The 25,870-nt window shown below is 46.2% G+C and overlaps 1 protein-coding gene across 4 annotated transcripts in view; it reads right to left on the reverse strand.

The window, feature by feature from the left end:
• PHF11 (PHD finger protein 11) overlaps positions 1-25,870 on the reverse strand; it is a 534,242-nt gene that overhangs the window by 303,016 nt on the left and 205,356 nt on the right. For all 4 annotated transcript variants that reach the window (XM_086934974.1, XM_086934973.1, XM_086934971.1 and 1 more), the window contains exon 8: positions 8,091-8,128. In XM_086934974.1, the coding sequence (XP_086791100.1) occupies positions 8,091-8,128 (38 nt within the window). The remainder of the gene's footprint in view (positions 1-8,090; positions 8,129-25,870) is intronic.

The following is a 25,870-nucleotide window of genomic DNA, read 5'->3' on the forward strand; positions in this document are numbered from 1 at the left end:
CTCCGCTGTGGGTCTCTTTTGACTTTGACATCGTCATGTCGGACCGACCGGCGGTTGTTAACCCGTGGTATTTTCGTAATCCCAAAACTCGCAATCTCCTAGCCAAGGCCATCGATCTCTATTTTACTGAGAGCGTGGGATCGGTTGCGTCGGCCGCAACTTTATGGGAGGCGTTTAAGACAGTTTTGAGGGGTGAGGCTTTTGCTCTTATAGCGGACGCCCGCAGAGTTAGGGATGCTGATTTAGTACGCATTGAGGAGGAGATCTTGGAACTTGACTCCCAGTTGGAGGCTGAGCCCGATCCCGCTCTCCTACATGACCTCTCCCTCAAACAGTCGGAGTACCGTGACCTTGCTACAAACGCTGCCCTGGCCTTAGCTAAAGAACAGCAGGGTCGGATATACGACGTCGGCGACAAGGCCGGGAAGTTGCTGGCCTGGCTGGACAGGAGGGAGATGGCTAGCCGTGTTGTACCCGAGATACTGGGGGAGGACGGAGTTGTCGTCACTGATCCAAGTGCCATTGCCGAGTCGTTTATACCTCTGTCTCGGACCGGTCAGAGACCGATTCGACGGTGTTTCTTTCGGCTATCGATCTCCCGTGCCTGTCTGACGAAGAGCGCGGCGACCTGGACCGTGACGTCTCTGTGGATGAGGTCGCACTTGCGATCCGCTCACTGCGATCGGGCAAGGCACCTGGCCCCAATGGTATCCCAGTTGAGTTATATAAGATCAGGCCGGATGTGGTTTCCCCACACCTGCGTAACATGTTCCTGGAAGCGCAGGAGAATGGCCTACTTCCCCTTGACCAGAGGTTGGCCACCATTGTGGTCATCCATAAGGAAGGGAAGCCGAGAGATTTGTGTCGGTCATTCCACCCCATTTCTCTCCTGAATGCTGAGCCTAAGATTCTCGCCAAGATACTCGCTAATCGCCTGATTGGAGTTATCGGCGACTTAGTGCACCCGGACCAGTCGGGCTTTATTCCACACCGCAAGACTGCCCTTAACTTGCGTAGACTCCACGGCGCCCTGGCCAGGGCCCACACTCTTGAGGAGCCGGCAGTCCTAGCGTCCTTGGACGCCACAATGGCATTTGACTCTCTCGAATGGAGTTACCTCTGGGCGGTGTTGGCGAAGCTCGGTTTTGGCCCGGTGTTTGTGGGATGGGTGAAGCTTTTGTACGCTGACCCACTGGCTAACGTTGCCGTCAATGGCCGTATCTCGGCGACATTTGCTCTTCACAGGGGCACCCGGCAGGGTTGCCCCTTGTCCCCTCTTCTGTTTGCGCTCGCTCTTGAGCCACTAGCGGCCTTGTTACGGACACACCCGGATCTACATGGTATCAGCTGGGCCCCTGGCTTCGAGGACAGAGTCTCCCTTTATGCAGATGATATTCTGCTTTACCTCACTTCCCCCTGCAAGTCACTCATTGTGGCATGTGATGTACTTAGACTTTTTGGCCAGTATTCTGGCCTCGTTATTAACTGGGCCAAGTCTTCTCTCTATGTACTGAAAGGGGACACACCGCGCCTCCCTAGAGGCTGCGGCATCCAGGTGGCCAGCCAGGGCTTTAAATACTTAGGGATTTATATCTCTGGTATTGCGAAAGCGCCCTATGAACACAGCCTGCTTCCCCCTCTTCTCCGCCTTCGGCGAGACGTGGAGGGTTGGCGCAAACTTCCACTTTCCTTACTCGGGCGCGCTGCATTATTTAAGATGATGTCTTTGCCCAGGTTCTTGTACGCCCTGCAAAACACCCAAGATCCGGTTCCCGCCCGATACTTCCGGGAGATTGAAGGCCTTCAACGTGCCCTGCTCTGGGATGGCCGACCCCGTATCGCTATCACGAAGCTCACGCTTCCGTGGTACGACGGGGGTATAGCGCTACCGGACGTGCGTAGATACTACTGGGCCTCCCAACTGGCGGCCATCAATCACGGTTTCTTTGGTCCGGAAAATAACCCTGGATACGCGATGGATAAGTGGCTCTTAGGTGGCGGTAATTATTACAGGGCGCTTTATTCGAGGTCTCTGGACAGGCGGATGTCGGGCCCGACGAGAACGGCGGTCCACATTTGGAGGGCAATCACCAAGGCTCAGGGCTGGCAAGGCAGGCTGACTAGATTCACCCCATTGTATGATTCAGACATTCTGGGCAAGTTATGGCACACCAAAGGGTTTGATAAGTGGGATCTCATAGGTATCTCCAGTGTAGATGATATGCTATCGAGAGGTGAGATCAAGACCTTTTCCCAGCTGCAGGCTGAATATCAGCTGGGTATCTCAGAGTCTTTCCGGTATGCCCAGTTGCGACACGCACTGCTTTCTGCTAAACCAGATGAGGGGGCGATTCCAGAATACTCCCCGTTGGAAGACAGGGTGCTGGACGGCCATATGCCTGACAGTGCCATCTCACTGTCTTATAAGAAACTGATCAATGTTCGCACTGACCTCCTCCTGGGAGTGCGGGACCAGTGGGTGCGTGACGGATTTGAAATAGACGATGAGGATTGGCAGAATGCAGTTTCTTCCCCTAAGGAGGTCGCCATCTCTTCCCGTCTCAGGCTGATGCAGCTCAAAATCCTGCATAGGGTGTACGTGACTGGCCCCCGGCTTGTGCATATGGGCTACTCGGTCGATGGGCTGTGTCGCCGCGGCTGCGGTGCCCTTGCTACATTTATGCACATTCTCTGGGAAAGCCCCGCCATAGCCTCCTACTGGAGACGAGTGCACCTGATTATGGATGAAGTGACTGGGGTGGTGGCGAATGCGGAAGCTAGGAGATGCCTCCTCAACATTTGGGGACCGACGGACCACAATGTGGCTCAGACGCAGTGGGTGACCCTTGGCAACATGGTGGCTAAACGAGATATCGCTCAGAAGTGGGGGGCTTCGGTGGCTCCCATGGTGGTGCAATGGAAAGCCAACATGGATTGGTGTATGTTCAGGATAAAGACGGTCTATGTTGCCAGGGGTAAGCCCAAAAAGTGGTTGAAGGTGTGGGGGGCCTGGAATGCTTATAGGGGTGACATTTGTGTGCCCCCGGAACCTGTCTCATTAGAGGAACATCTGTCGCCATAACCTACGACGCCAACTGTGACACGTTGTAAAATTTTATCCTGTTTTCTCTTCCCCCCCCCCTTTTTATCCTGCTCTATTCTCCTGTTTCCGTGCTTGTGTTCCCACTGCTCCCCCCCTACCCCACTGACAACGCTTCACTCGTTTTTTCTACCCCATTGCCATTCTCTTTGCGCCTCTCCGGCGTCTTTTTCTTCTTCTCTTTCAATGTTCCTTTATGAAGCAACAAAACAATAAAATCAACCTTCATTGTACTGTGACATTGATTTTTGCACTATCGCTCTCCTGCTCATATATGCTGCCTTGCCTCCGGGATGTCAGGCTGAATAGCTGTGTGCACTTTTTCAAATAAAGGTTTTAAAAATGTAAAACAAAAAAAAGAAAACAAAGGTGCTTTTGTAGCACATGATAATTCCCACTCAAATATAAACCTTTGTCAGAGGCAATAGTGCCCTCACATTCCCTCATGATGGCAGACAAGAATGTAGTCATGGTTCTGAGGTGCACAGGTGATGACTGAGGAGTGCAACATGTGTGACTGTTAAAGGAACATATGATGGTGGATAATTTTAAGTGTAGATTGTATATACTTGACAATGTTCATTATATGTGTGTTACAATGTCACACTATGATCAGAGTCTGACATGAAAGAAGGAGGCATATGTCCCAGCAATAAAAAGTGCCAGTCTAAAAATGAGGGCATATAACTGGAGTAACATGAATATTCGTCATAAAATTTCTCGTGATTTGGGTTGACAAAGTTCCTGTATGACAAAATATGATAGAACTGCATTGAACACACATATTGTAGAAAACATGAGATATTCAAACATTAGCCACATTGACCATGTGCGCTCAGTTACATATTTGGGATAGACATAACAAAACCCATTAAACAAGAGACATGACAACACGTGCAATTCACAGGTGGAGGAATACACTAGGTACAACAACTTACCGCTGTTTCGCTGTTCATGCCTCCAGCTTAGTGTGGTGGTCCGGCCAAGCTGTTCTGGCCAAGCTGTTCTATGAACCTCCCTGTGCAATTGGCAGAGCCTGGGATAGATAACACACATGCCGATGGGAGGATACTTTCAACATATCATGTTCCTTCAGGCATGTCCAGTGTTATAGGTAATCCCAGCACTTGCGCAGTCCATGGCTTGACAGGCTTGTACTACCACTGCACCGACGTCTGTCCAGATGTCTCTGCATGCTGTACTGGGTAAATTGGCATCAAGTGCCCCATATAGGTGAATTTTTTTTTTTAAAGAATGTCCATTATTGCCAATCAAGGATTGTGCTCTGCTCTTAGAACTACTGAAGAATGGACTTAGTTCCTCTTCTTGAATGTAAGTTCCTGTTTATTGCGGTTTGCAGACATCTCTGCTCTTGCTACATAGTTCTCTGCCTCTGCTTCATAGTTCTTCATTTACAAAGCGGAGACAGAGAACTTCGCCTCATTCAAGTAGTTTTATGAAAGTGTTTGATGTAAATATATAAAGTAGGTCATGTGTGCTGATAGGTGTGGTGGATTCATGATTGCTGATTCCCCCATCTCAGTACATTTGCAGATGTGTTGAAAGGAAAGTAGACTTGGAACTCCTATGTGTTTTTCATTTGTTTGACTATATTACTGCTGTGTGCTCTTGCGATTTGTATTTTTTTGTTACACATTATATTTCCATAATTTAATTCAAACTTAATTACATTTATATTTTTATTCATATATTTTTTCTATAAAAACAATTGTCTCCATATTTTTCCATTTGTACTGTTAGTGTTATTCCTTGCCTTTTTATTTATTTATTTTAAAGTTTTTATATAGCCCTGGCTAGACCCGGAGGTATCAGAGCGCTTTACATGAGTATCAGATCATAGTTACAGGTTGCATCGTTACAAAGGTTACACAGTTATTAGAGCATGGCAACATAGTTACTTGTATGGTCGAGATAAACAATAAGCACAAATACATAAGGGGAAAAGCAGGTAAGGGGAAAGATTCAGGGGAGGCGGAAGGAGCTGGGGAAGTAGACGGGTAATGATGGCGGGAAAGAGGAGGGGTGGGTGAAGGACACCGCATGGAAAGAGGAGGGGAAGGGCGACGGGGACACAAACCAGTAGACAAGTCAAAGCAACGTCCAAAGTGTGATCCAGGGAAAGTGGTATCACTTCCCTATCTCAGTTGCGGGAGGCTCCCTTTAAGTAGTGGACTATCTCAGAGGGGTCTCTGAGACTCCAAGGCCTACATACTGGATCCTTCCCGAAAAAGGGGAGAGGGAGTGCTTTGGCAAGGGGTGCAAAACCATACCTCAGCTGTGAGTGGCTCCGTTGGCGCAGTGGACTCTCTCAGCGGGTTCGCTGAGACTCCAGAGTATAAATATTGGATCTTTCCCCACAAGGGCAGAAGGAGTGCTTAGTCAAAGGGCACAAAGGACAGGAGGCTAGGCATACTAGCAAGCAAGGTGAGATAATTCAGGAGAGAGGGGATAGGAGCTAGGAGCTAGGAGCTAGGGAGGGAGACAAAGAGAGAAAGAGTACTAAATGGGAACACATTTAATTAATGAGTTATTATATAGCACTGGCTAGACCCAAAGGAATCAGAGCACTTTACATAAGGCACAATAATGTTGCAACTTACATCAGTTAAAAGTTACATAAGTATCAAGAAAAGCATTTAAAGAACATAGGGGACAAGGTGAATGGAGCAAGGAAGGGTAAGGGGATAGGGTAAAGGGGTAGGAGGAAGATAGAACAAAGAGACGAGGGGAGAATCTGCCCAAGGTCCAGCTGGGTAGGTGACGGCATGGGGGGGGGGGGGTTAGGGAGTGCACAACCCATCTCCTCTTTAGCTATATGGTAGCTCCACCGGGCATCAGCCAAATTGCTAGGTCTCCACAGTCTGGGGTAAGTTCTGCAGGTTCCAAGTCCTGATGTGTAGGCAGGTTAGGAAATAGGTTCACGGTCTTGTCGTTTTTATTTTTGTCAACTTTGGCAGGCTTTCTCTCCTCTGTGTCCTCGTCATCTTCTTCCTCACTCTGACTCTGGCTCAGGGCAGCAAAGATATTCCCGCCCTTCTTTTTCTTTCCAGCTCTATGAAGAGGAGCCGCGTCTTCTTCATCGCTGGCCTGGACTGAAAGCTTCTTCATCCGATCCACCACCAGCTGCTCCTCCTCATCCTCCTCCTCCTCCTCTTTCTTCTTGCCTTTCGGCTTGTCACGCTTCTTTTTCTTCTGCAGCTGCTGCTCCTTCTCTTTCGCAGCCGTCTCCTCCACTATGACTTGCTTATTATCAGTGGCCAACTCTTCAAAAAACGATTTCTTCAGCTTTTTCCTTCTTCCCCTTGTTGATCACCTTTTCCTCCTTGGCGTCCTTGGTGCCCCCGGCCGGCTCCTCGTCCTCTCCCTCCCACTCCTCCTCCTCCGGCTGCTGCTGCTTCGCCGCCTTCTGCATGGGGGCCCCTGCTGACGTCACGACCCGCTCCAACCTCGGCTCTCGTCTGACGTCAAGAGGGGGCTCGCGCTCTGCTCAAACTGCTGGCGTCAAGGGCCGCAAGCGCTCTCCTCCCGCTACTGGCTGCGAGTGCGCGAGGCCAGAGGAGTTCATGTGCACACCCAGCGCCAGGTATCCATGTGAATCCCTTGCAGTACATCTAAGTGGCCATGCGTGGTGTATGCCTTACTTCAAAGCTTGGCTGGAGTAGATTTGAGCCTGTTTGGAACGTCGCACTACTGGAGTAAACGTGGATATAAGAGCTTATTTTTTGAAGGTGTGTTTTTGTATTTGCATCCTCCTCCCTCTGGCCCACCCTGATCTTTCCTTTTACTCCACTCACTTTATAATAAATATCCCCCATTTTCCAACCACTTTTCCTTGCTCCTCCCACATTTATACCTAGATGTACATGTGCAGTGTTCTCCACACTCATTGCTGAGAAGTCTGCACAAAAAAGATAGGAGTGGCGTAGGTAGAAAGCTCCGTCTATACCTTTTCAAATAGCATCTGTATGTGTATTACTATTAAATAAGTACTACGTTACCTACTTTACAATGCTTTTGTGAATGTGCCCAATCTGCACAAAGAGGACTGTGGAACATTGTGACTGGTCACAGTCAATCTGAATTAATGAGGGAAGGAAGGAAGTATTTCGGGTGTGAAACAATGATTAAATAGAAAATGTTGATTTTAGAAAAATAAGGGAATGTGCGGAAAGAAAGCAAAGATAATACAAGTGATGCTTTGATTTAAGTTAGGGTGCATAGTAGTTGAATGCGAAACGGCGATATGAGAGAGAGTAAAGAAACCCAGATTGGTCCAAAGGAAACTTCGATGTATTTTAAACCCAAGGTTGTTGGTAGGGTGGGTTTAATTACTGTCAAATTAGAAGATGTATGTGTTTGGAACAAGGGAAGGTTGCTGGACATTCAGTTAGAGAGAAAAGGAGATGAAGCAAGAGTGACTGATGAGGCTGGTGCGAAGAAAGATAAACAATGCTTAGAAAGACACACGTAGAGTACATGCATTTGAGAAAAAAGCTAGTCAAATCACACTTAGTCATGAAAAGTTCACAGCTATGCCAAGCCCATTATCACTTTCATTCTTTACAAGTCAAATAAGGACCTTATCAACTACCTACAAATCAATTCTGAAATGTGAAGTTCGGATTAACTATCCATTAACATGGAGACTTACTCATAATAAAGACTTTAAACAAATAACAATATTTATATAGCACACATCGGAAACAGAGTTGTCTACTGGCAATATGAACTGTGAACCAACCTCAATTTTATTCATTTTACTACCATTATTAGGATGAAGCTGAGTTGGTCCTGCTTGAATTCATAATTGAGACTAGAAGATTACAAACATATTTCTGCTATGGTGGTCTCAACTCACAACTCCTTGAGGTATTCTTCCGGAAAACTCAGACACGACTACACAACTAGGTAAAGGTGGTCGAATTTCTCATACACAGGAGAACCATTTCCAGGTTATTAATAATCTTACCTTGGGGAGTACTTGTCTTTAGTCTTTTAAGCATGTTCCTAAAAATTGATGGGAAAAAAATGATTTAAAAAAATGTTTTACTATCACAACAAAATAAAAATGCATGTCTCGAGCACCCTGGGGAAAGATGACATGTTTGCATTGAACCTCGGTAAATGTATGTTGGGATCACTGGGTGGAGTAGGATTGAGGGATGAGGGTGAGAGAGAAACGCGGAGGGAAAGGGAACGTATTTTCTGGATGGGGGAGGATTGTAAGCTCCTCTCTTCAGGAAAAAATACAGGGAATGAGGCTTGGCTGCTGCTAATGAGATTGTTTTCAGTCTGAATGACAGTGCAAACAAATATGGAATGGTTCTCCCAGATTCTGAAAAAACGGGTGTGGAAAAACAAAGCGACTTGGAATTAGGTGGAATGGAATTCAATGAGATAATTCCACTTTGCCCGAATCAGTCCAAATGTGTAATTCCTGATTGCATTGGTCAATTGATGCCAAAGCTGGTACAAGATTGACCTGAATCTGCCAATGTTACCCTTCAAAAATTGAACACAGTCCGATATGAATCTTTCATTTCATACTATGACATGTTCCAGAAATGCTGTGTCATTACATTTTTTCAAAAGACACTTCAACAAAGTTTTGCTGAACTCTGCTTTGAAAAGGATGTAATTGAAAACTATGTAGCTGAAAATGTTTGACGGAAAATTAGTGTAGAAAACTTCTGCTTTTTTTCTAATGTTTCAGAAATGCCTTGAAAACTGACCCCTTACCTCATAAAAGCGACTTATCCTAATCTTTGCCACAGCACAAATCTGACCTAACCTCAACTTTTTTTCTCTAACCCATCGACTGACAATAAAGTAACCCTGAGCCTAGACTTAACCTCAACCTTTACCTGTTTCTAATAGAAATGCAGACCTGAATCCAAGAAGCCCTAATTGTATCTGTGATCTCATTCTAAAGCAACTCTTCACCATAACCCTAAACCCAACATTAACACATGCTCATCACCCCTTATACATAATTTAACTTAACATCACTACTGACCTTTGCAGTAGCACAAGAAAAATGTGGGTTGATGTAAGAGCATTTTCTGCAGTATGCCAAGTTGACGCAAACAAGGGAAACGTGGCCAAGTTTCCAACTGCCCTGTAGGGGGCCGAAACCTTGGCCATTCTGTTAAGTCTATCGGAGAGAGGAACACTGGTGCACAATCTGTGTGAGGCCCTGATAGTAAATAAAGTGTTACAAAAGGGTGTGGTGATGGACGGAGCATCTGAACCAATCAAACACTCACACCCATTCAACAGATCTGGGTAAAATCCATCACGTTCTATAGAACGGTGATGGATTAAACCCAGATCTGTTGACTGGGTGTGAGTGTTTGATTGGTTCAGATGCTCCGTCCATCACCACCCCCTTTTGTACTGCTTTGTTCGCCATAAGTTGGCAGGGTATGCTCAGACGTGAGTCCCTTGCTCTCTTTGCCACTGGATTCAAGCAAGCCGGGCTGAAGACGGCTGAAATGCCATAAACCGATCCTCGGAAGCTTGTTTCCGGTCCAGGAAAGGCATGGCTTGGTAGTTCGGGCTGGACGGTTCCCATGAGGCACAGGGTCAGACTGATTTGCATATGGCCATGTCTGAACTGGGGTGGCAGAGTGGGCTAAAGAACGGTGATGGATTAAACCCAGATCTGTTGACTGGGTGTGAGTGTTTGATTGGTTCAGATGCTCCGTCCATCACCACCCCCTTTTGCACCGCTTTGTTCGCCATAAGTTGGCAGGGTATGCTCAGACGTGAGTCCCTTGCTCACTTTGCCACTGGATTCAAGCAAGCCGGGCTGAAGACGGCTGAAATGCCAGAAACCGGTCCTCGGAAGCTTGTTTTCCGGTCCAGGCAAGGCATGGCTTGGTAGTTCGGGCTGGACTGTTCCCATGAGGCACAGGGTCAGACTGATTTGCATATGGCCATGTCTGAACTCGGGTGGCAGAGTGGGCTAAAGAACGGTGATGGATTAAACCCAGATCTGTTGACTGGGTGTGAGTGTTTGATTGGTTCAGATGCTCCGTCCATCACCACCCCCTTTAGTACCACTTATAGTAAATAAAGCACTAAGACCTCTAAAATGTTAAACTTGGTCAAAAGTAGATTTCTGAGCAGGATTTGAAAATAGCTTGCTTGCAAAATAGAAAACATCTTGAACACCAGGTCTGAATAGAACTTACCCAACACCATTGATGTTAGGGAGAAGCTACCTGGGGAGGCTGTCCTCTTGTACGAGATGCAGCCAGTGAAGGCTAACTTTCTCCATTTGGCCACGTCTTGTCAGGTAGTGGAGGGATTCCGATCAGCTGTGATGGCCAAACTGCACCCCACACAGGCAGCATACCCACACTCACAGTTAAACAGTGTCTATGAGGTGTTTCTCTCAAGCCAAAGAAGGGCAGAATGGAATGTGTGCTATGTCTTTTAAGTGACGCCTTGCAATTTAATGGTTATTACCCCTTGGACGTCAAAGACAGACTTGGGAGAAGGACATGATTGAGTCCACAATAGCAGTGTATGCCAAGGTAAAGCTCTCAAGAACAGACAACAACTTAAGGGAGGACCTGGTGGATGAACAGTGGTGATACAGACACGGATGCATCCTCTGGATACCAGGCTGCCCTACGAAAAATACCAGACTGCACTACAAAAACACAAAAATAATACCACTTGTTTGTACAGAAAGTAGAGGACAGAAAGTTACTAGACATTGACAGATTTGCACTAATGCACAATATAATTTGTGAAACAACATAGGGCCTCATTACAATGCAGTTCAAACTGCAATTGACAGCTTGTAGGTTGCAGTCCGAACCGCATCTACTGCTGCGGTCCGACCGACGCATTAGGATGCGTGCGTTCGGAGGCAGCAGTCGGAGGGTCCGACCAACGCCTTGCGACAGGCTCATGGAGCCTGTCTGTTGGTCTTAAACTCCTCATAATCCCTTAAGGACGGCATTTCCGCCATCAGGATTATGATGTCGTCTTCCAACAGCCTTTCCATGTAGGCCTTTCCAACATGGAAAGGCTGTTGGAAAGCAACTTTGGGGGCCCCAAGCAGAGCCCCCCCCCCCCGGCATGTGGCCTTAACATCCCTGCCACACGGTGCAAGGATGTTTAAAAACTTTCATTTTTCAATGGGAGCTTGTACTACGGGCGGTTTTAGGCCGCCGCACAAACTCCCATTGAAGAATTTAAGTTTGTAACCGTACCATGTACGGTCACATTCTAATTGCGACGTCGGAACAGCCGACCTGAGGGCAGTCGGTTCCCAATCCATCAGGGAGTGAATGTGGTCTACAACATGCTGTAACAGGGGACCGACTACCTGCAAAAACACAAATGAAAGGTGGAGTTCAAGGAACAAATGGAATATATACCTGGTAAATGTGATGGCCTTTTCTGTTCCTTTTAGAAAGGTATGCCTCACTGGACAGCACAACTGATGTACTACAGAACGTGAAATTTAGTTCCCATTACCACCAATATTTTGAAAGGTTGCATAACTATGAACTGTGGCACCACGTAGTTGGCAACTGGTGATCGCATATGCTAGCACTTATAAAATCGAGCAGAGACACAGCTCAGTAGGCCAGTGACATAGAAATGATGATATAAAGGCTCTCCATTGCTACCCATGATTTTCGAATGGGGACCAACATATATTCTGAACCAAATATTTTATTCAAGTCATGCTCACAACAGCGATTATATTAGCTTTACTGCTCTATCAATAGTAGAAGTAGGATTCATTACTGGTTGCCTTTTCTCAAGATGGTTGAGGGACTAATCCTCTAGTAAGAGTAGGCTACTATAGTGCTGGTCATTTACCTGTAGGGAAAATGAAAGCATCTATGATCCCAGGTATTAGTTAATATAGCACAAGGGACGTTTTATACCTAGAAATATCTTGAATAATTGACAGAACCTTCCATATATCATAAGTGTGAGACTACAGAGGGTACCATCTCCTCCCAGACCCTGAAGCCTGGTATCCCCTAAGTTAGGGTAAAATATTTATATCAATATTTGTACATGTATTCACTCAACACGTGTGTGTTTTGTTTGAAGTGCAGTGCCACTTTTAACACTTTTATGCTTTATTATTTCGCATATATATATTGATTTGAGTGCCATTTAAGTTTTAATCCACTAACTCTTACTTGCATATGTTTAATATTTCCTTAGGAAATAGACTCCTAGTGTCAAGGTAGGATTGACTGACCTTATAATTTCTTTTACACTCACTGACACAGCATGGGCCAGTTTGATAGGGATCCCCTCAGCCCTGACCAGTATTGGCAAGAGCTAGGCAGAAACATGTTGGCGTACAATGGATGGTGGGGCCAGTATGCTTACACTCCATACCACTATTGTTTTTAGATATACTGGAGGTACCCGCAAATTAAGTTGATAACCTGGGATTTAAGTGGTCAGGATCCCTCTTGATCCAGTAAGTTTTATTTAAGAACTCTCTCTCGCTTGAGGTTGACCCTGCCCTGATGGTACCATTGTATAAGAGTGGAGAGTGGTTGCAAATGAAGCACACACAAAAAAAAGAGTACCTCTAGTTTGTACTGTATGGGGAGAGAGGATAAAAAGCTACTAAACATTGACGGATTTGCACTAATGCACATTATCACTTGTGAAACAACTAAATGTGGTCAACAGCATGTTGTAACAGGGGACACACTACCTGCAGAACACAGCTGAAAGGTGGAGTTGAAGGTACAAATAGAATATATACCTGGTAAATGTAATGGCCTATTTCTGTTCCTTTTAGTGAGGTTGGTCTCACTGGACAGTATGACTGATTTACTTTAGAATATGATCTCACCAAAGAGTTTGACAGCCCTTTTGATCTTGTTATTCAGAAATGTCTTATGATCATTAAACTTACACTGAACCTTATATAATCTAAATCCTGATCCTAACCCGAACTTTGACCCTTACTACATAATGACTCTAAACGTGCCCTTGACCCTGCTCCTAATTCGAACCTCCAACCTATCCATCACCTTGTTATCTTAACTTTAATAACATGTAGTTACCAGACTTTGATATTCAACCAGATGCAACATTTGCTTTTTTCATCTGTAAACCTACTGCAACACCATGAACTGCATAAACCTATTAAACTGCCCTTGCATCTTACATTACATTGGAATGACCAGGATCACAGATGTTCAGTGTAAACGTATCACCACCAAGATGTCGGCCCATTTTGTTAACAACAATCACACCCCAGAAGACTTGAAATGGACCACCTTGGAAGCCAATGATCACTGAGACCAACAATCATTATTTACGAAAGAACAACTAAGTGTTTTCCGTCTCAGGAGCCATACACAGGGTTTGAATGACGACATCCCGTGGCTTGAATGCAATAGATTTAGTTAGTCATAATAATCCTATAACTACATCATCTTAATGAACTCAGCAGCACTCCCAGCCAGTTACCTAAACACCTGTAATCTACCAATAGAGTGGTCTGACGTCATGGATTTGACAAAGCACATGTAGATTTATTCAAATAAATCCGCCTTGTGGGATGGAATGATAGCGACTCCCTATCAAAATCTTAGAAGGTGGGGCGACACAGGTGCAATTTGGAAAGATAAGAAATACGTACTATCACCTTAAAAAATAGGAGATTCATTCATGTATATTTATTGGCGACTAGTGTGATGGGAAAGGATACACTAATAATATTCCATACAAACAGATTTGACTCGCCTCAAAGAAAGTGCAACTACCGCAATTAAGATGGGGGGCATTCAGGTCTGACGAGAGGCTCTGCGTACGAGATTGTGAGTATTGTTACCATTAGGGACGCTGGGCGCACGCGAGTACTGACAGTGTACTGTGGAATCCTTTCTAACTAGCGGCTCCCGTTTGATTGTTGTTCCAGATCAACCGCACTAGTTATGGGGTCCTCTGCCTAAGGCACACGTAGGCCTACTATTGGGGGTAAGAGATGCCGGCAAGCCTATTTTGAGGAATTCTTAATGTCAGCATTAATGTCTGATATCACGAGAAACAATGTATTGTGTGTTGTGTTTTGTTCTACATGTTACTATATGATGGTCTGTCTTTGTACACCCTAAGTGATACACTCTCCTTTTGTTATTTCACGGAGGTGACACCAAGATACGTGGAAACAGGTGGCACCCTCTGATAAAAAATTACTTGTAATGCTTATAGACTATAGCATGATACTGCACTATACAACAAAATGTAGAGGCAAGTCTCCATTACGATTGTGTCTTATCCAGGACACAAAATAATGTATTTGGAGGGTAACTTCCCTCCTCTCTTTTTTCTCCTCTCTTTTTATCTCCAGGTTGGATTAAGCAACATGATAGGGTGAGCATACCACAGGTATTCTTTTGACCATTTGCTAACCACTAGTTATATCATAAATTAATACACTTCAACACCACCTCCGATTTACAGCAGGGTCCACACCTTAATTTCTGGTCCTGAAGAAACACCACAGGTTCTTCCTGGACCGCAAGGGCGTGAAACATGTAAATCTGATTAAATATAAACCACCAGGTTATATTACTTCACTCACCAGACAGTCGTGTTTCATAATTCCGCGTCAACTGTCTTTATTTAACTTCTTTTAACCCTACCAAAGGGACCCCTGAATAAACTCATCACCGGGCACCCTTAGGGTAATTTTAGATCACTGAGACACTTACTTAAAAGCTCTGCACACCCGCACGCATCGTCAGAGCTGTTTTATTATAAAGATCTATATCAAACAACAAAAGAGTGTCAAGCGAAATGTATGTGTAAGCACAGGAACAGAGAAGAAAATCAACCTGAATAATTCACACTGGAAATCATTAGGGATTTTTTAGAAGCCCTCACTCACCACCCTGGGTGGTGACATGCTTCATCATCGGGCCCACCAGGAGAAGCCGAGTGCCTCCCTGGTGTGCTACAACGCCAGAATACTGCGGAGCTGGTTTTTGTGACAATGGTGTGAAAAAGTAGTGGTTAAAAATGTCAAAGAGCTGTACCAGAAGAAAAATGTTATTCAGTGGTCAGCCTGACATGGTTAAAATTGCATGTGTTTGGAAATCTACCAAATATTATTTTGGATATTTCCACTTAAAGTGGGGTCGACATGTTTCTGCCCTTATGTGTGTAGTTTTACTGGGCTTTCTTCAGGACCGTTAGATGTGTACCTCGGCGGTGTGGGCGCGCTAAGGCCCACCCTTACCAGAGGATGTGAAAGTTAAAAATAGGTGAAAAATAATTATAGGTGCAAAAAACAAACCAACAAGTAGTGGGATTTACCTCAGTATTTGAGGAACCTGTATAGTTTGTAAATTAAAACGAGGTCCGGTTGCAGGATAAGCTAGGTGCCAAACAGGTGTTGGGCGTTGTGGGCGGTGTGCCATTGTCGTCTCCACCCCCCCCCTCTCGAAACCTATGGGGTGTGGATCTTTTAATTTATAAACTATACAGGTTCCTCAAATACTGAGGTAAATCCCACTACTTGTTGGTTTGTTTTTTGCACCTACAATTATGGAGGCGCCTCATGCTGTTGGAACCACAGTCTGCTTTGCCAACTTGTCTTCAGGTGCGGGGTCTGGCGCTGAGCTCGAGCCTGACATACTGGCATACTGTGGTGCTCGCCTGCGGCGTCTGGGTGGATTGGATGCCGGTTGCCGAATCGTGATCTGTGCCCTTTGCAGCCTTCACGTGGTGGAACTGCGACTGCTGTGATCACACGCAAGCACCCACATATCTCAAATGGACTCTGTGCTGTCTCCACTTGGTTGATCCTGCATTGTATTTAGGAGTCATCTGCTTCCCCTCATTTGCCGCTGCCCTTCGAATCCCTGTTGCCCCACGACCTGGGCCTGGTGTGTGTGGCGCCGCCAGTCGGCTCAGCTGTGTTTCTTTCACTCGCTAGGCGGTACCCCCTTCGGAGCTCGGCTTGTTTAGTGGTGCTCTCCTCGCGCTCCTCTCATCTGGACCACCTACTAAAGTTCAACAATATGGTGAAGAAGGACCCTAAGCAGACCAAGCTGCAATTTGATAAAACGCTGGGCGCTGCGTCAGATGCTCCCGCTGTTCAATCTGCAGAGGTCTCGGTCCCCCAGGACGCTGAATGCTCAGCCTCTCTTGCTGCGGCCATGCTAGCTGAAATGAGGGTCGGCTTCAAGGCGCTAGATGGCCGGTTCGATGACCTGGACAAGAAACTGGCGGATATGAGTACTAAAATCCAGGTGCAGATTCGTAGATTGGATGTAGTTGAGTTCAGAGTATCCGACTTCGAGGAGAGTGCCTCCTCCTCTATGAAGCGGCTGGCAAGAGTAGAGAAAATCCTCAAGGAGGTGGCTATCAAGAACGAGGACTTAGAGGCCCGCAGTCGCCGAAATAACATTCGTATAATTGGAGTTCCGGAGACGGCAGCCACCGGTCGGATGGACACATTCGTTGAACAGCTACTGGCGGACCTATTTGGCAGGGAGACATTCACGCAGAGCTTCGTAGTTGAACACGCCCATAGATCCTTGGGCCCCCGTCCTAGACCTGGATTGCCTCTAAGACCCATCATTGCCAGACTCATGAACTTCCGAGATAGAGACACCGCACTGTGCGCTGCTCGTAACTTGGGTGAGGTCCAGTGGCAGGGGAACAAACTGGCTTTGCTTTTTCCCCTGACTTCACCATCATAGTTCAAGAGGCAAGGCGCAAATTCCATGGGGTCAAAGCTACCTTGAAAAACCTGGGTCTCCGTTACTGTATGCTGTACCCAGCGAGGCTCAAAGTGGACATCAACGGTAGGTCCCGAGTGTTTGACACTCCGACTGAGGCGCAGGAATTCTGCCGGGAATACAGGAGGGATCATGCTGGGGCGTCCAGAGAGCCTAGATCTGCTTCCCCGCCGCAAGATGCCTCCCAAACAAGTGTGGAACTCTTCTCCCAGCCCAGGACTGGTTGACAGATCTTTCCTTGCTCCTTTAATGTGTCCTACTAAACTTCTTTTTCCATTCATATGTACTTTATTTCAAAGTGATTGATTGTTCTGCTGCTCGACTGGCGTGGCGTTGCCATGTCCTATGGTGAATACCGTAATTTTCTCTTCTAATGTTCTCATGTTGCACTGAGCCTCATTTGCTCCTAATGACATGCTCAAATCTTTATTGCACATGTGCTTGGTTGGCTATATTGGGGTTTGCCTCTTTGGGGTTTACATGAGGCTGGGTGGTGGGTGGGAGGGGGGGGGGGGGTGTTGGCTCAGCATTAATGGTTTTTGCAGATGTTGGAAACCCATGGTCGCACTGTGGTTTAGATCAGGCGTGCACGACGCTATGTTTGAAATAACACTGTTTTAATGGTCAAGCTAGGTAACTTGCCCGGTCCTTCTGGGCTTTCTCTGATGACATGGAACGTAAGAGGACTAAACAACACTAGGAAGCGTAGACAAGTTCTCAATTATATTGTAAGACATAAGATTGAAATTGTATTTATGCAGGAGACGCACTTGTCCACATCAGATGGGGCGCCTGTTGCCACAAATTGGGGCCCGTATAGGTTTTTTTCCAATTATAGCAGGCACACGAGAGGGGTTTCCATCTTTATACATAAAAAGGGTCTAGTTTGCACTCTATAACACGATCCAAGATCCTGATGGCCGCACCCTGATGGTAACTGGCTTGCTGATGGGACACAGGGTGACCTTGGTGGGGATTTATGGCCCTAATGTAGACTCCCCGGCATTCTTTCATGATTTACAGGTTCGGCTCCTTTCGCTTGACACTGGACTTTTGATATTGGGGGGTGACTTCAATCTCCTGTAAGACCCCGCTAGGGACAGTACCTCTACCTCACCTGATACCAAGCCCCGTGCCTGCCAAGCCCTCAGGGACATTTGTGTTCAGTATTCCTTGGTTGATTTTGAACTTCAAATGCATGCCCACCTTCCAGCTTTCACTCATTATTCAGGGATTCATAACACATGGACCAGGATCGACTATTGGTTAGTTTCCCCTGGGGTAGCGGGCTGGTTGGTTGCTGTCCTTACCCTCCCCCGCACACTTTCAGACCACTCCCCAGTGGTCCTGAAGTTGAATGTTCCCAGACCAGGGGGTTATGAGAGACAGTGGCGATTCCCTGGCCGTGCCTTGTTGGATACGGTTTTTAATGATTAGACAAGCTATCGAGGAATATTTCGACATAAACACGGGGTCGGTAGACACAAGGGCGGTTATTTGGGAGGGCTTTAAGGCTTACATTAGGGGGGTGTGCATTGCCAAACACGCTGGTGTCCTGCGCGACCTCCGCACCACCTTGAATCGTATTGAGCACATTGCCGCGTTTGACCGTGACATGCTTGCGGCGCCCTCTGCGACTATAGAATCGAGACGATTGGAGTTATTGCTGGAATTTAGAGAAGCAGCGGAAAGGGAGCGGTCATCCTGAGTAAGCAACACGTTGCAAGGCGATACGGCGAGCGCCCTGGCAGATTGTTGGCCAATACTTTGCGCCCCATCATGCGTCTCTGCTTACATTACTGAAATGACTGGTCCAGACGATACCCCAATACACTCTACCCCGGATATTTGCGACCATTTTCTCTCTTATTATAAAACACTCTATACTTCTCGACTCTCAGGTGACCTGCGCGACCAAGGGAATTACCTATCGGAGATTGCTCTGGTGTATTTAGAGCGCTACATGCAGGACTTTCTGTTGTCCCCTATCACTCCGGATAGTGTTGTGGAAGCCATCGATGCACTACGTGCCTCTTAGGCGCCCGGTCTCGACGGATTTTCAGCCGACTTTTATAAGGCATATAAGGACATCCTGGTACCGCGATTTGTGGTAGAGGTCTATGCAGAGGCTCTTGAGATCGGTATCCTTCCCCCAACGTTCAGAGAGGCGGTAATCATTCTCCTGCCCAAACCGGGGAAAGACCCCAAATTATGTGGCTCTTATCGGCCATTGTCGCTGTTGAACCTGGACTATAAAATACTGGCCAAGATTGTTGCAATTAGACTGTCATTGTTGATGGAATCTATCATTTCGCTGATGCAGTCGGGATTCGTTCCTCATAGATCCACCTCTCTTAATTTGAGGAGCTTATATAAGGTGTTGCATAGGATTGATCCCTCCATGCCCACAGCTGCCATTCTTCTGGATGCTGAAAAGGCATTCGATTCCCTCGAATGGCCCTTATTCCTATCTGTCATGCGCCGAATGGGTATGCCGGACTGCTTTGTCTCCACGGTGGCTCTGTCATACACTAAGCCAACGGCTAGACTGCGCCTCAACGGCACTCTCTCTGATCCTTTTCCCTTAACTCGTGGTACGAGACAGGGTTGTCCCTTATCTCTGCTCCTTATCATTTTGGCCATGGACCCTTTGGTACGCCAGTTCCAAGAGAATCACTTACACCGTGGCCTTCAATTTCGAACTGACCCCCTTTTAATTTCATTGTATGCGGATGACACTGTTCTCTATGTTAGGATGCCCCATATCAGTCTAGAGCCCTTGATTTTGGAAATCATTAGGTTCGGAAGGTTTTCAGGGCTCAGTATTAACTGGCATAAGTCCGTTATTTTTCCCCTCACGGCTGGCACCACTGCCTGGACTTGCGAGTTCCCACTGGCATGGTGGTACGACTCGGTTAAGTACCTCGGAGTTCATATTCATCTAGACACTGCTACAATGATCAGACTCGACTATGGTAGAGCAATTAACTCATTGGAGTCACAGATCGTGAAATGGCTACGTCTCCCGCGGTCTATGGCAGGCAGGATTGCTATCATTAAGATGGCGGTCCTGCCCCGGTTTCTCAACCTTTTTAATAACATCCCTATCCCTCTCACAAAGACTTTTTTCCTACAGCTGCATCACTACTTTTACGATCAGTATGGGGGAATAAATCACCACGAGTCAGTTGGAAGATTCTTTCTTTACCATATGGTAGAGGTGGGTTTGGGGTCCCGGATTTTTATGTGTACTACTCGATCGCACAATGCTGCTACGCGTATGCTTGGTTCCATCCGGATGCGCGCGTCCCATATTTGAAACCAGAGGCAGACCTGGTACTCCGGCGTCAGCTCATTACTATCCTACCCTCGGGCTTCCCCCGGGATCCGCAGGATGTTCAAACAGTCTCTGGGACGTGTTGGGCTTGGGACAGGCTTCGTAGACTATTAGGGTTTGATTCACTATACTCTCCTGATCTACCTCTGCCTAACCCTTCCTTGCTTCCGATAACTGGGGTGACCTTGGTCCAACGCACCTTGGAGAAATGTAATGTTCGTACCTTTGGTGACTTTTTCCCGGGAGGTCATGCCTTTTCGATATCGGAAGAGGCCCGCTTCAGTGAGCGTACTTTTATGAATACCTTTGTCCTGACCGTGTGCGTTCCGCCCTTCGAGCCGTGTTTCCCTCTTTTCCTGCTGCCCCTGAACCTACCCCTCCCTTGATGCTGGTGATACAGAGCCCTACTGGGGCGCATCTGATTTCCAAATTATACAAACAGTGTTGTACGATTCGGCCAGTGGCAGACACCAGGGTGCGGGCGGCATGGGAGGTGGACTTAGTAAAGCCTATATCGGACGACCAATGGGAGCAGTGCTGTAGGGCCACCGGGGAGATCTCCTTGAACAGTAGACACAAACTACTCTATTTTACATTTCTCCGTAGGATGTACTACACTCCCGCCCACTCCCATAGAATCTACAGCACCAGACCACACCACTGTCTGAGGTGCTTATCTCCCTTTGCAGACTCTGCTCACCCGGCCTGGATGTGCCCTAAAATTCATCAGTATTGGACGCTTGTTCACTCTACGCTAGGGGACATACTATCCATGCAGCTCCTGCCCACTCTAGAGATTGCTCTGCTGAGTTATGTAGTAAACTTCCCTCGGAAGGTACGGAAACTGGCTGCCCTGGGTTTTCTATTGGCCAAGCGCGAGATTGCATCATTGTGGGGTAGCAGTAGAACCACCACTCTGCAAGCCTGGCTAAGAAGCCTAGCGTTTTGTAATCTCAACTGCGAGGAATTTTACACTATGCTTCCCAGTTCATCCAGGCCAGTGGACATATGAGGCCTGTACAGAGACTACATAGCCCGAAGTACGATGACACAGAACAAACAAGTGGCTGCTGGCATAGTCCCTGAGGGGGTGGGTTAGATGCCCATTTTGGGTAGGAGGTGAGGTCGTCTCTTGGAGTGGTTCATGGAAATTCGTGCCTCCCTGCTGCTTGGCATGGCTCTCCTTGCTGGGGCTTTAGTGTCCCTTTTCCATTTTTTTTGTGTTGTTTGGCCTTTTATACATTGTATGCATTTAATATTGGACTGTAATGCATTTTTTGCTACCATTGCAATAAGTGTCTGTGTAATGCTTGGTCTGCCACCGGTGAACAATATCAAGTTGATGACATAATCTGCATTTTATCACCGTTATATCTCTGTGTAAAACCAGAAAATAAAGTTTTTTAAAAAAGTGTCTACCTACTGAGGTTTGCTACATAAAGCACAGGTCTGTGTAATGTAGTTGATACGATATGTGGAATGCAAGGTTGTTACATTCTATATGAATAACAAACATTAAAGAAATGTAAGCCTAAATTTATGGAATAGGAGGCAGAACCAGACTACACCAAGATGGCTGCGGCTCTTTAAAAGCATCGGCACTGCTCTCCAATGATGGCTATATAATGTTGTTAAAAGTTCGTGCTTTACTAGCATTGGACAGCAGAAACAGCAGGCAACCAGGTGACTCATTGTGGTAAATGGTGATCCGTACAGATTCCATATTTTCCTGTGGTTGCTTATCCTCCTCCAATGCCACCATGGAATGATGCAACTGAGGCAGCATAGGGGGTTTACTATTTGAACGTTGAAAGTGAAGCCCCTGCTGTACCAACATTGTGGGACTACCTCCATGCCCGAAGTTGTGTAGCAGCAAGCAGAGCCAGAGAGGTAGCCACAGTAGGGTGGCAGAAAGGCCCAGAATGATGTTGCAGTTTGTACCTTTACTTAGTGAAGACAAGCCACAGAACAGGCTCTTCAAGGGAAGACAACATTGAGGTGAGGAACAATAGTTGCATTAGTGGTGATGACATAGCTCTGGTGGGAGGGTGACACGAGTGGATGCCAAGGAGTCAAGCCAAAATAACAAGCACATTTACACCAAAAACCTGGACTTCCAAAGCTACATGTGAGAGTAACCAAGGGGATCTGTATCTGATGAGGCAATTTCGCCTAATAATGAATACAGGCTAATAGCTGACCTTACAGATTACTACAATACTCCCAACTGATTGGAAGCAAAATATCCTCACTGGAGACGTTCACTGAAAGCCAGATCTCCATTTCTGAACAGGTAGTGAGACATCTTGAGGAGTGAGATGTGGTTGCGTTCCACCTAACTTTAACGGAATTGAGGCAGGTGTGCTGTTTAATGTAATACCAGTAGTTGTTCATAAACAGCACAACTTTGGCCATCGCACTGTTGCCAAGATAAGGGTCGGCCCATAAAAGTAGCAGATTGTGAACTACACTGTAGTCTAGTGTTGGTCTGTGGCACCTGTTCACTTCTGAAAAAACATTGATGTTGATACTAGTGATTTAAGCAAATTTGAAAAGTTGCAGCAGAGCATGGGATAAGGCCTCATATCAATTTGTGTGTTAACGCGAGGCCCAGTATATGCTTTTTTCAGCTTTATATAGTGAAAACATGCGTAGAGACATTGGAGCATTTAACATGAGCACTAGATTACATTACACAAGGCAATAGTAATTATATTTTAAGCAAGAACAATTAAGTGATTTGCCTAGAATCAAAGATAGTTGAACAAACACTGGAACTCGAATCCCGTTCCCTTGATGTAAAGTTGGCAGCTCTGGCCTTCAGGCCATATTCATATTTCTTAATTTATGTGTGAAAGTCATGTATAAGTGGTATGGCTGTGTATTCTCACATACAATGCACACACTCTCTGTTGAAATAACTTTGAAGAAGAAAAACAACAGCAACAACAATTAAAAGGTTCACCTGGAGACTTGCTTGAGAATAAATGCAAGGGTTTGTTTTAAACCAGATTAATCAACATAGTTCAGCCCCTCTGCATTAATGTGCAAAAAGGGCTATCATTTTAAATGTCACTTACATATTTAACAGGATGTTAGCGACCAACTAAAAATCGGCTGGTGACTCACCAGAGGGTCCCAACCCAGTATGGAAAGTCCAGACCATTTTCTCTAACACAAACATTGCGTCAAAAATATTGGCACCACAAAAATATTGTGCATTAAATTATAGCATATATGAATATCCTGTTAATGCTGCACATTTTTTTGGTGGCGGCAGTCAGGCATAGGAAGAACGGGTGCTAGATATTTTAAAGTGTTGACTGAGTTCAAATATAGAAATAATTGCTTTTATCAAATGATTAATGAACTATAAGCCAGTTGTTTTTATTGGCATTATTTTATTGTTTGTATGTGGTATATTTTAATGAATTTAAAATATATTAATATGTTTCTATTAATTCTTTTATGTAAATTATTCACTGTAGTGTACTTTTATGGCTTTGGTTAGCCGAATAAAGTGGTTTGAACTTTGAATATCCTTTTATGTATATAATATTGTTTCTAAAAATCTTGTTGCATATATTGTTTACATTAATGTAGCTGTATTCTTGATGTAAGTTTCATGTATAATAGCTGAGTATAATAGCTGAGTATACCCCAGTATGGTCGGGCCCATCTTAATCCGCCGGAGTACCGCAAACATATATGGTCATAGAAGGGTGTCGAAGGCCTTTTCTAGGTCAAGCATCAGGCACGCTGCTCTTGGGAATTGGGGGCTCTCTCCATCTTGTACATTGAATATTCTACGTAAATTCTGGGACGTGTTTCGTCCCGGTACAAACCCACACTGAGCCGGGTGGATAAGTGGTGGTAGGACTTGGGAGTATCGGTCACCCAGTATTTTACAATCTGCGTTTAACAGTGATATGGGTCTGCAAGAGGCCGGGAACTTTGGGTCCCGATCCGGATTTGGGAACATCACCAGGATGGATTCGCTGAGGGATCTCGGTAGTTCACCCCGCTCCAGGGCGTCCTCATACATGGCTACCATTCTGGGCACCAGTTGACTGAAGAATGCGGCATAATATTCTAGTGGGAACCCATCCATTCTGGGGGCTTTGTTACGCGCTAGGGCGCGGATTGCTTGGGAGACACTTGCGGGCACAACTTTTTTGTTCAGAGTTTCTTTGTCTGCTGCTGGGACACGCAGTGTGTCTAGTGGGCGTAGGAATTGTTAAAACGCCTGCGGGCCACACAGAGAGGGGTTCCGGTAGACTCTGGAGTAAAAGTCATGAAAGATTTGTAGTATTTCTACCTTTGAGTGTCGGGGGATCCCTGTCTGATCCACTAACCCGGCATTGGGTTTTATCTCAGAGTTCTTTCGGGCCAGCCAGGCTAGAAGTGTTTCCGTTCTGTCGCCCTCCGTATGTGCGCTGGCCGCATGCGCCCTGAAATTGTATTGCGTAGATCTCTCAAAGTTCCTGCGTAAGCCGTTTTAGCTGCTGCTATTTATGCTGTGGTAGTCTTATTCGCGTCCGCATCTTTGGTTAGTGTCGGCAATGTGTCCTCCGCTCGCTGTAACGCTTGTTCTAGTGTTTTCCGGACCCCCACTATCTGTTGTATACACTGCACTCTAGCGACTACCTTAAATGCATCCCACTCCAGTGACCTAGATGTAGCCATGTTGGCGTTCATTGTGAAGTAGTCCCGGATGCTATTCTCTTGGTCATGCAGAAACATGTGATCTGTAAGGCATTCTCGCAGTAATTACCACGTGGGCACCGGGGGATGGGGTGGTTTTCATCTGAGGGTTATTGTGTGAGCATCATGGTCAAACAGAACCCAACTCAGATAATCAGAGTGTTGAACTTTGGGTAACAGGGGTGTAGAGCAGAGAAACCTGTCAAGCCTCACTCGCAAATTACGGGGGATGGAGTGAAATGAGTACAGTCTGGTGCCTGGGTTCCGGACTCGCCAAGCATTCACCAATGCCCACTGCGCCGCCCACTCTCTATATCGCTCCGTTTGCCTATGCGGAAGGGAGTGTGTTAGCGAGGCATCCTGGCTGGGTCCAAACTGGGGTGGTGTGGTGAGCGAAAGAATGATGGATTTAACCCTGATCCTTGTGACTGGGGGTAAATGTTTGCATTGTCCAGCATTCTGTCCATTAATTGTTTCTTTTGCATAGGTCTCCCTAAGTGGGAAGGGTATGTCCAGACGTGGGTCCTGTGCTCACTACAGCACTGGATTCAAGCTAGCCTGGCTGATGAAGGGTGATGCCCTGAAACCGGTCCCAGGATGCTGGATTCCGGTCCAGGGAGGAACAGGGTCAAGACTGATTTGCATTTGGCTGGGTCCGAATTGGGGTGGTGTGGTGAGCAAAAGAATGATGGATTTAACCCAGATCCTTGTGACTTGGGGAGAATTTTTGAATTGTCCAGCATTCCGTCCATCAATTGTTTCTTTTGCAAAGATTCAATTTCGGGGGCATGACCCGCCCGCCTCCGTTGGTGAAAGTAAAGGATTTAGCTTAATACAAATACCGCATAGAGGCGAGCAAACGATGTTAGAGGATTATTCTACCTACTTGGGCAGCATTTGGTGGCTTGTGCTTTAAAGGATGATTATTATATGTGGCAGTAAAAAGAGCAT

This window comes from Lissotriton vulgaris, chromosome 8, assembly GCF_964263255.1.
Source record: "Lissotriton vulgaris chromosome 8, aLisVul1.2, whole genome shotgun sequence".
Classification (NCBI taxonomy): domain Eukaryota; kingdom Metazoa; phylum Chordata; class Amphibia; order Caudata; family Salamandridae; genus Lissotriton; species Lissotriton vulgaris.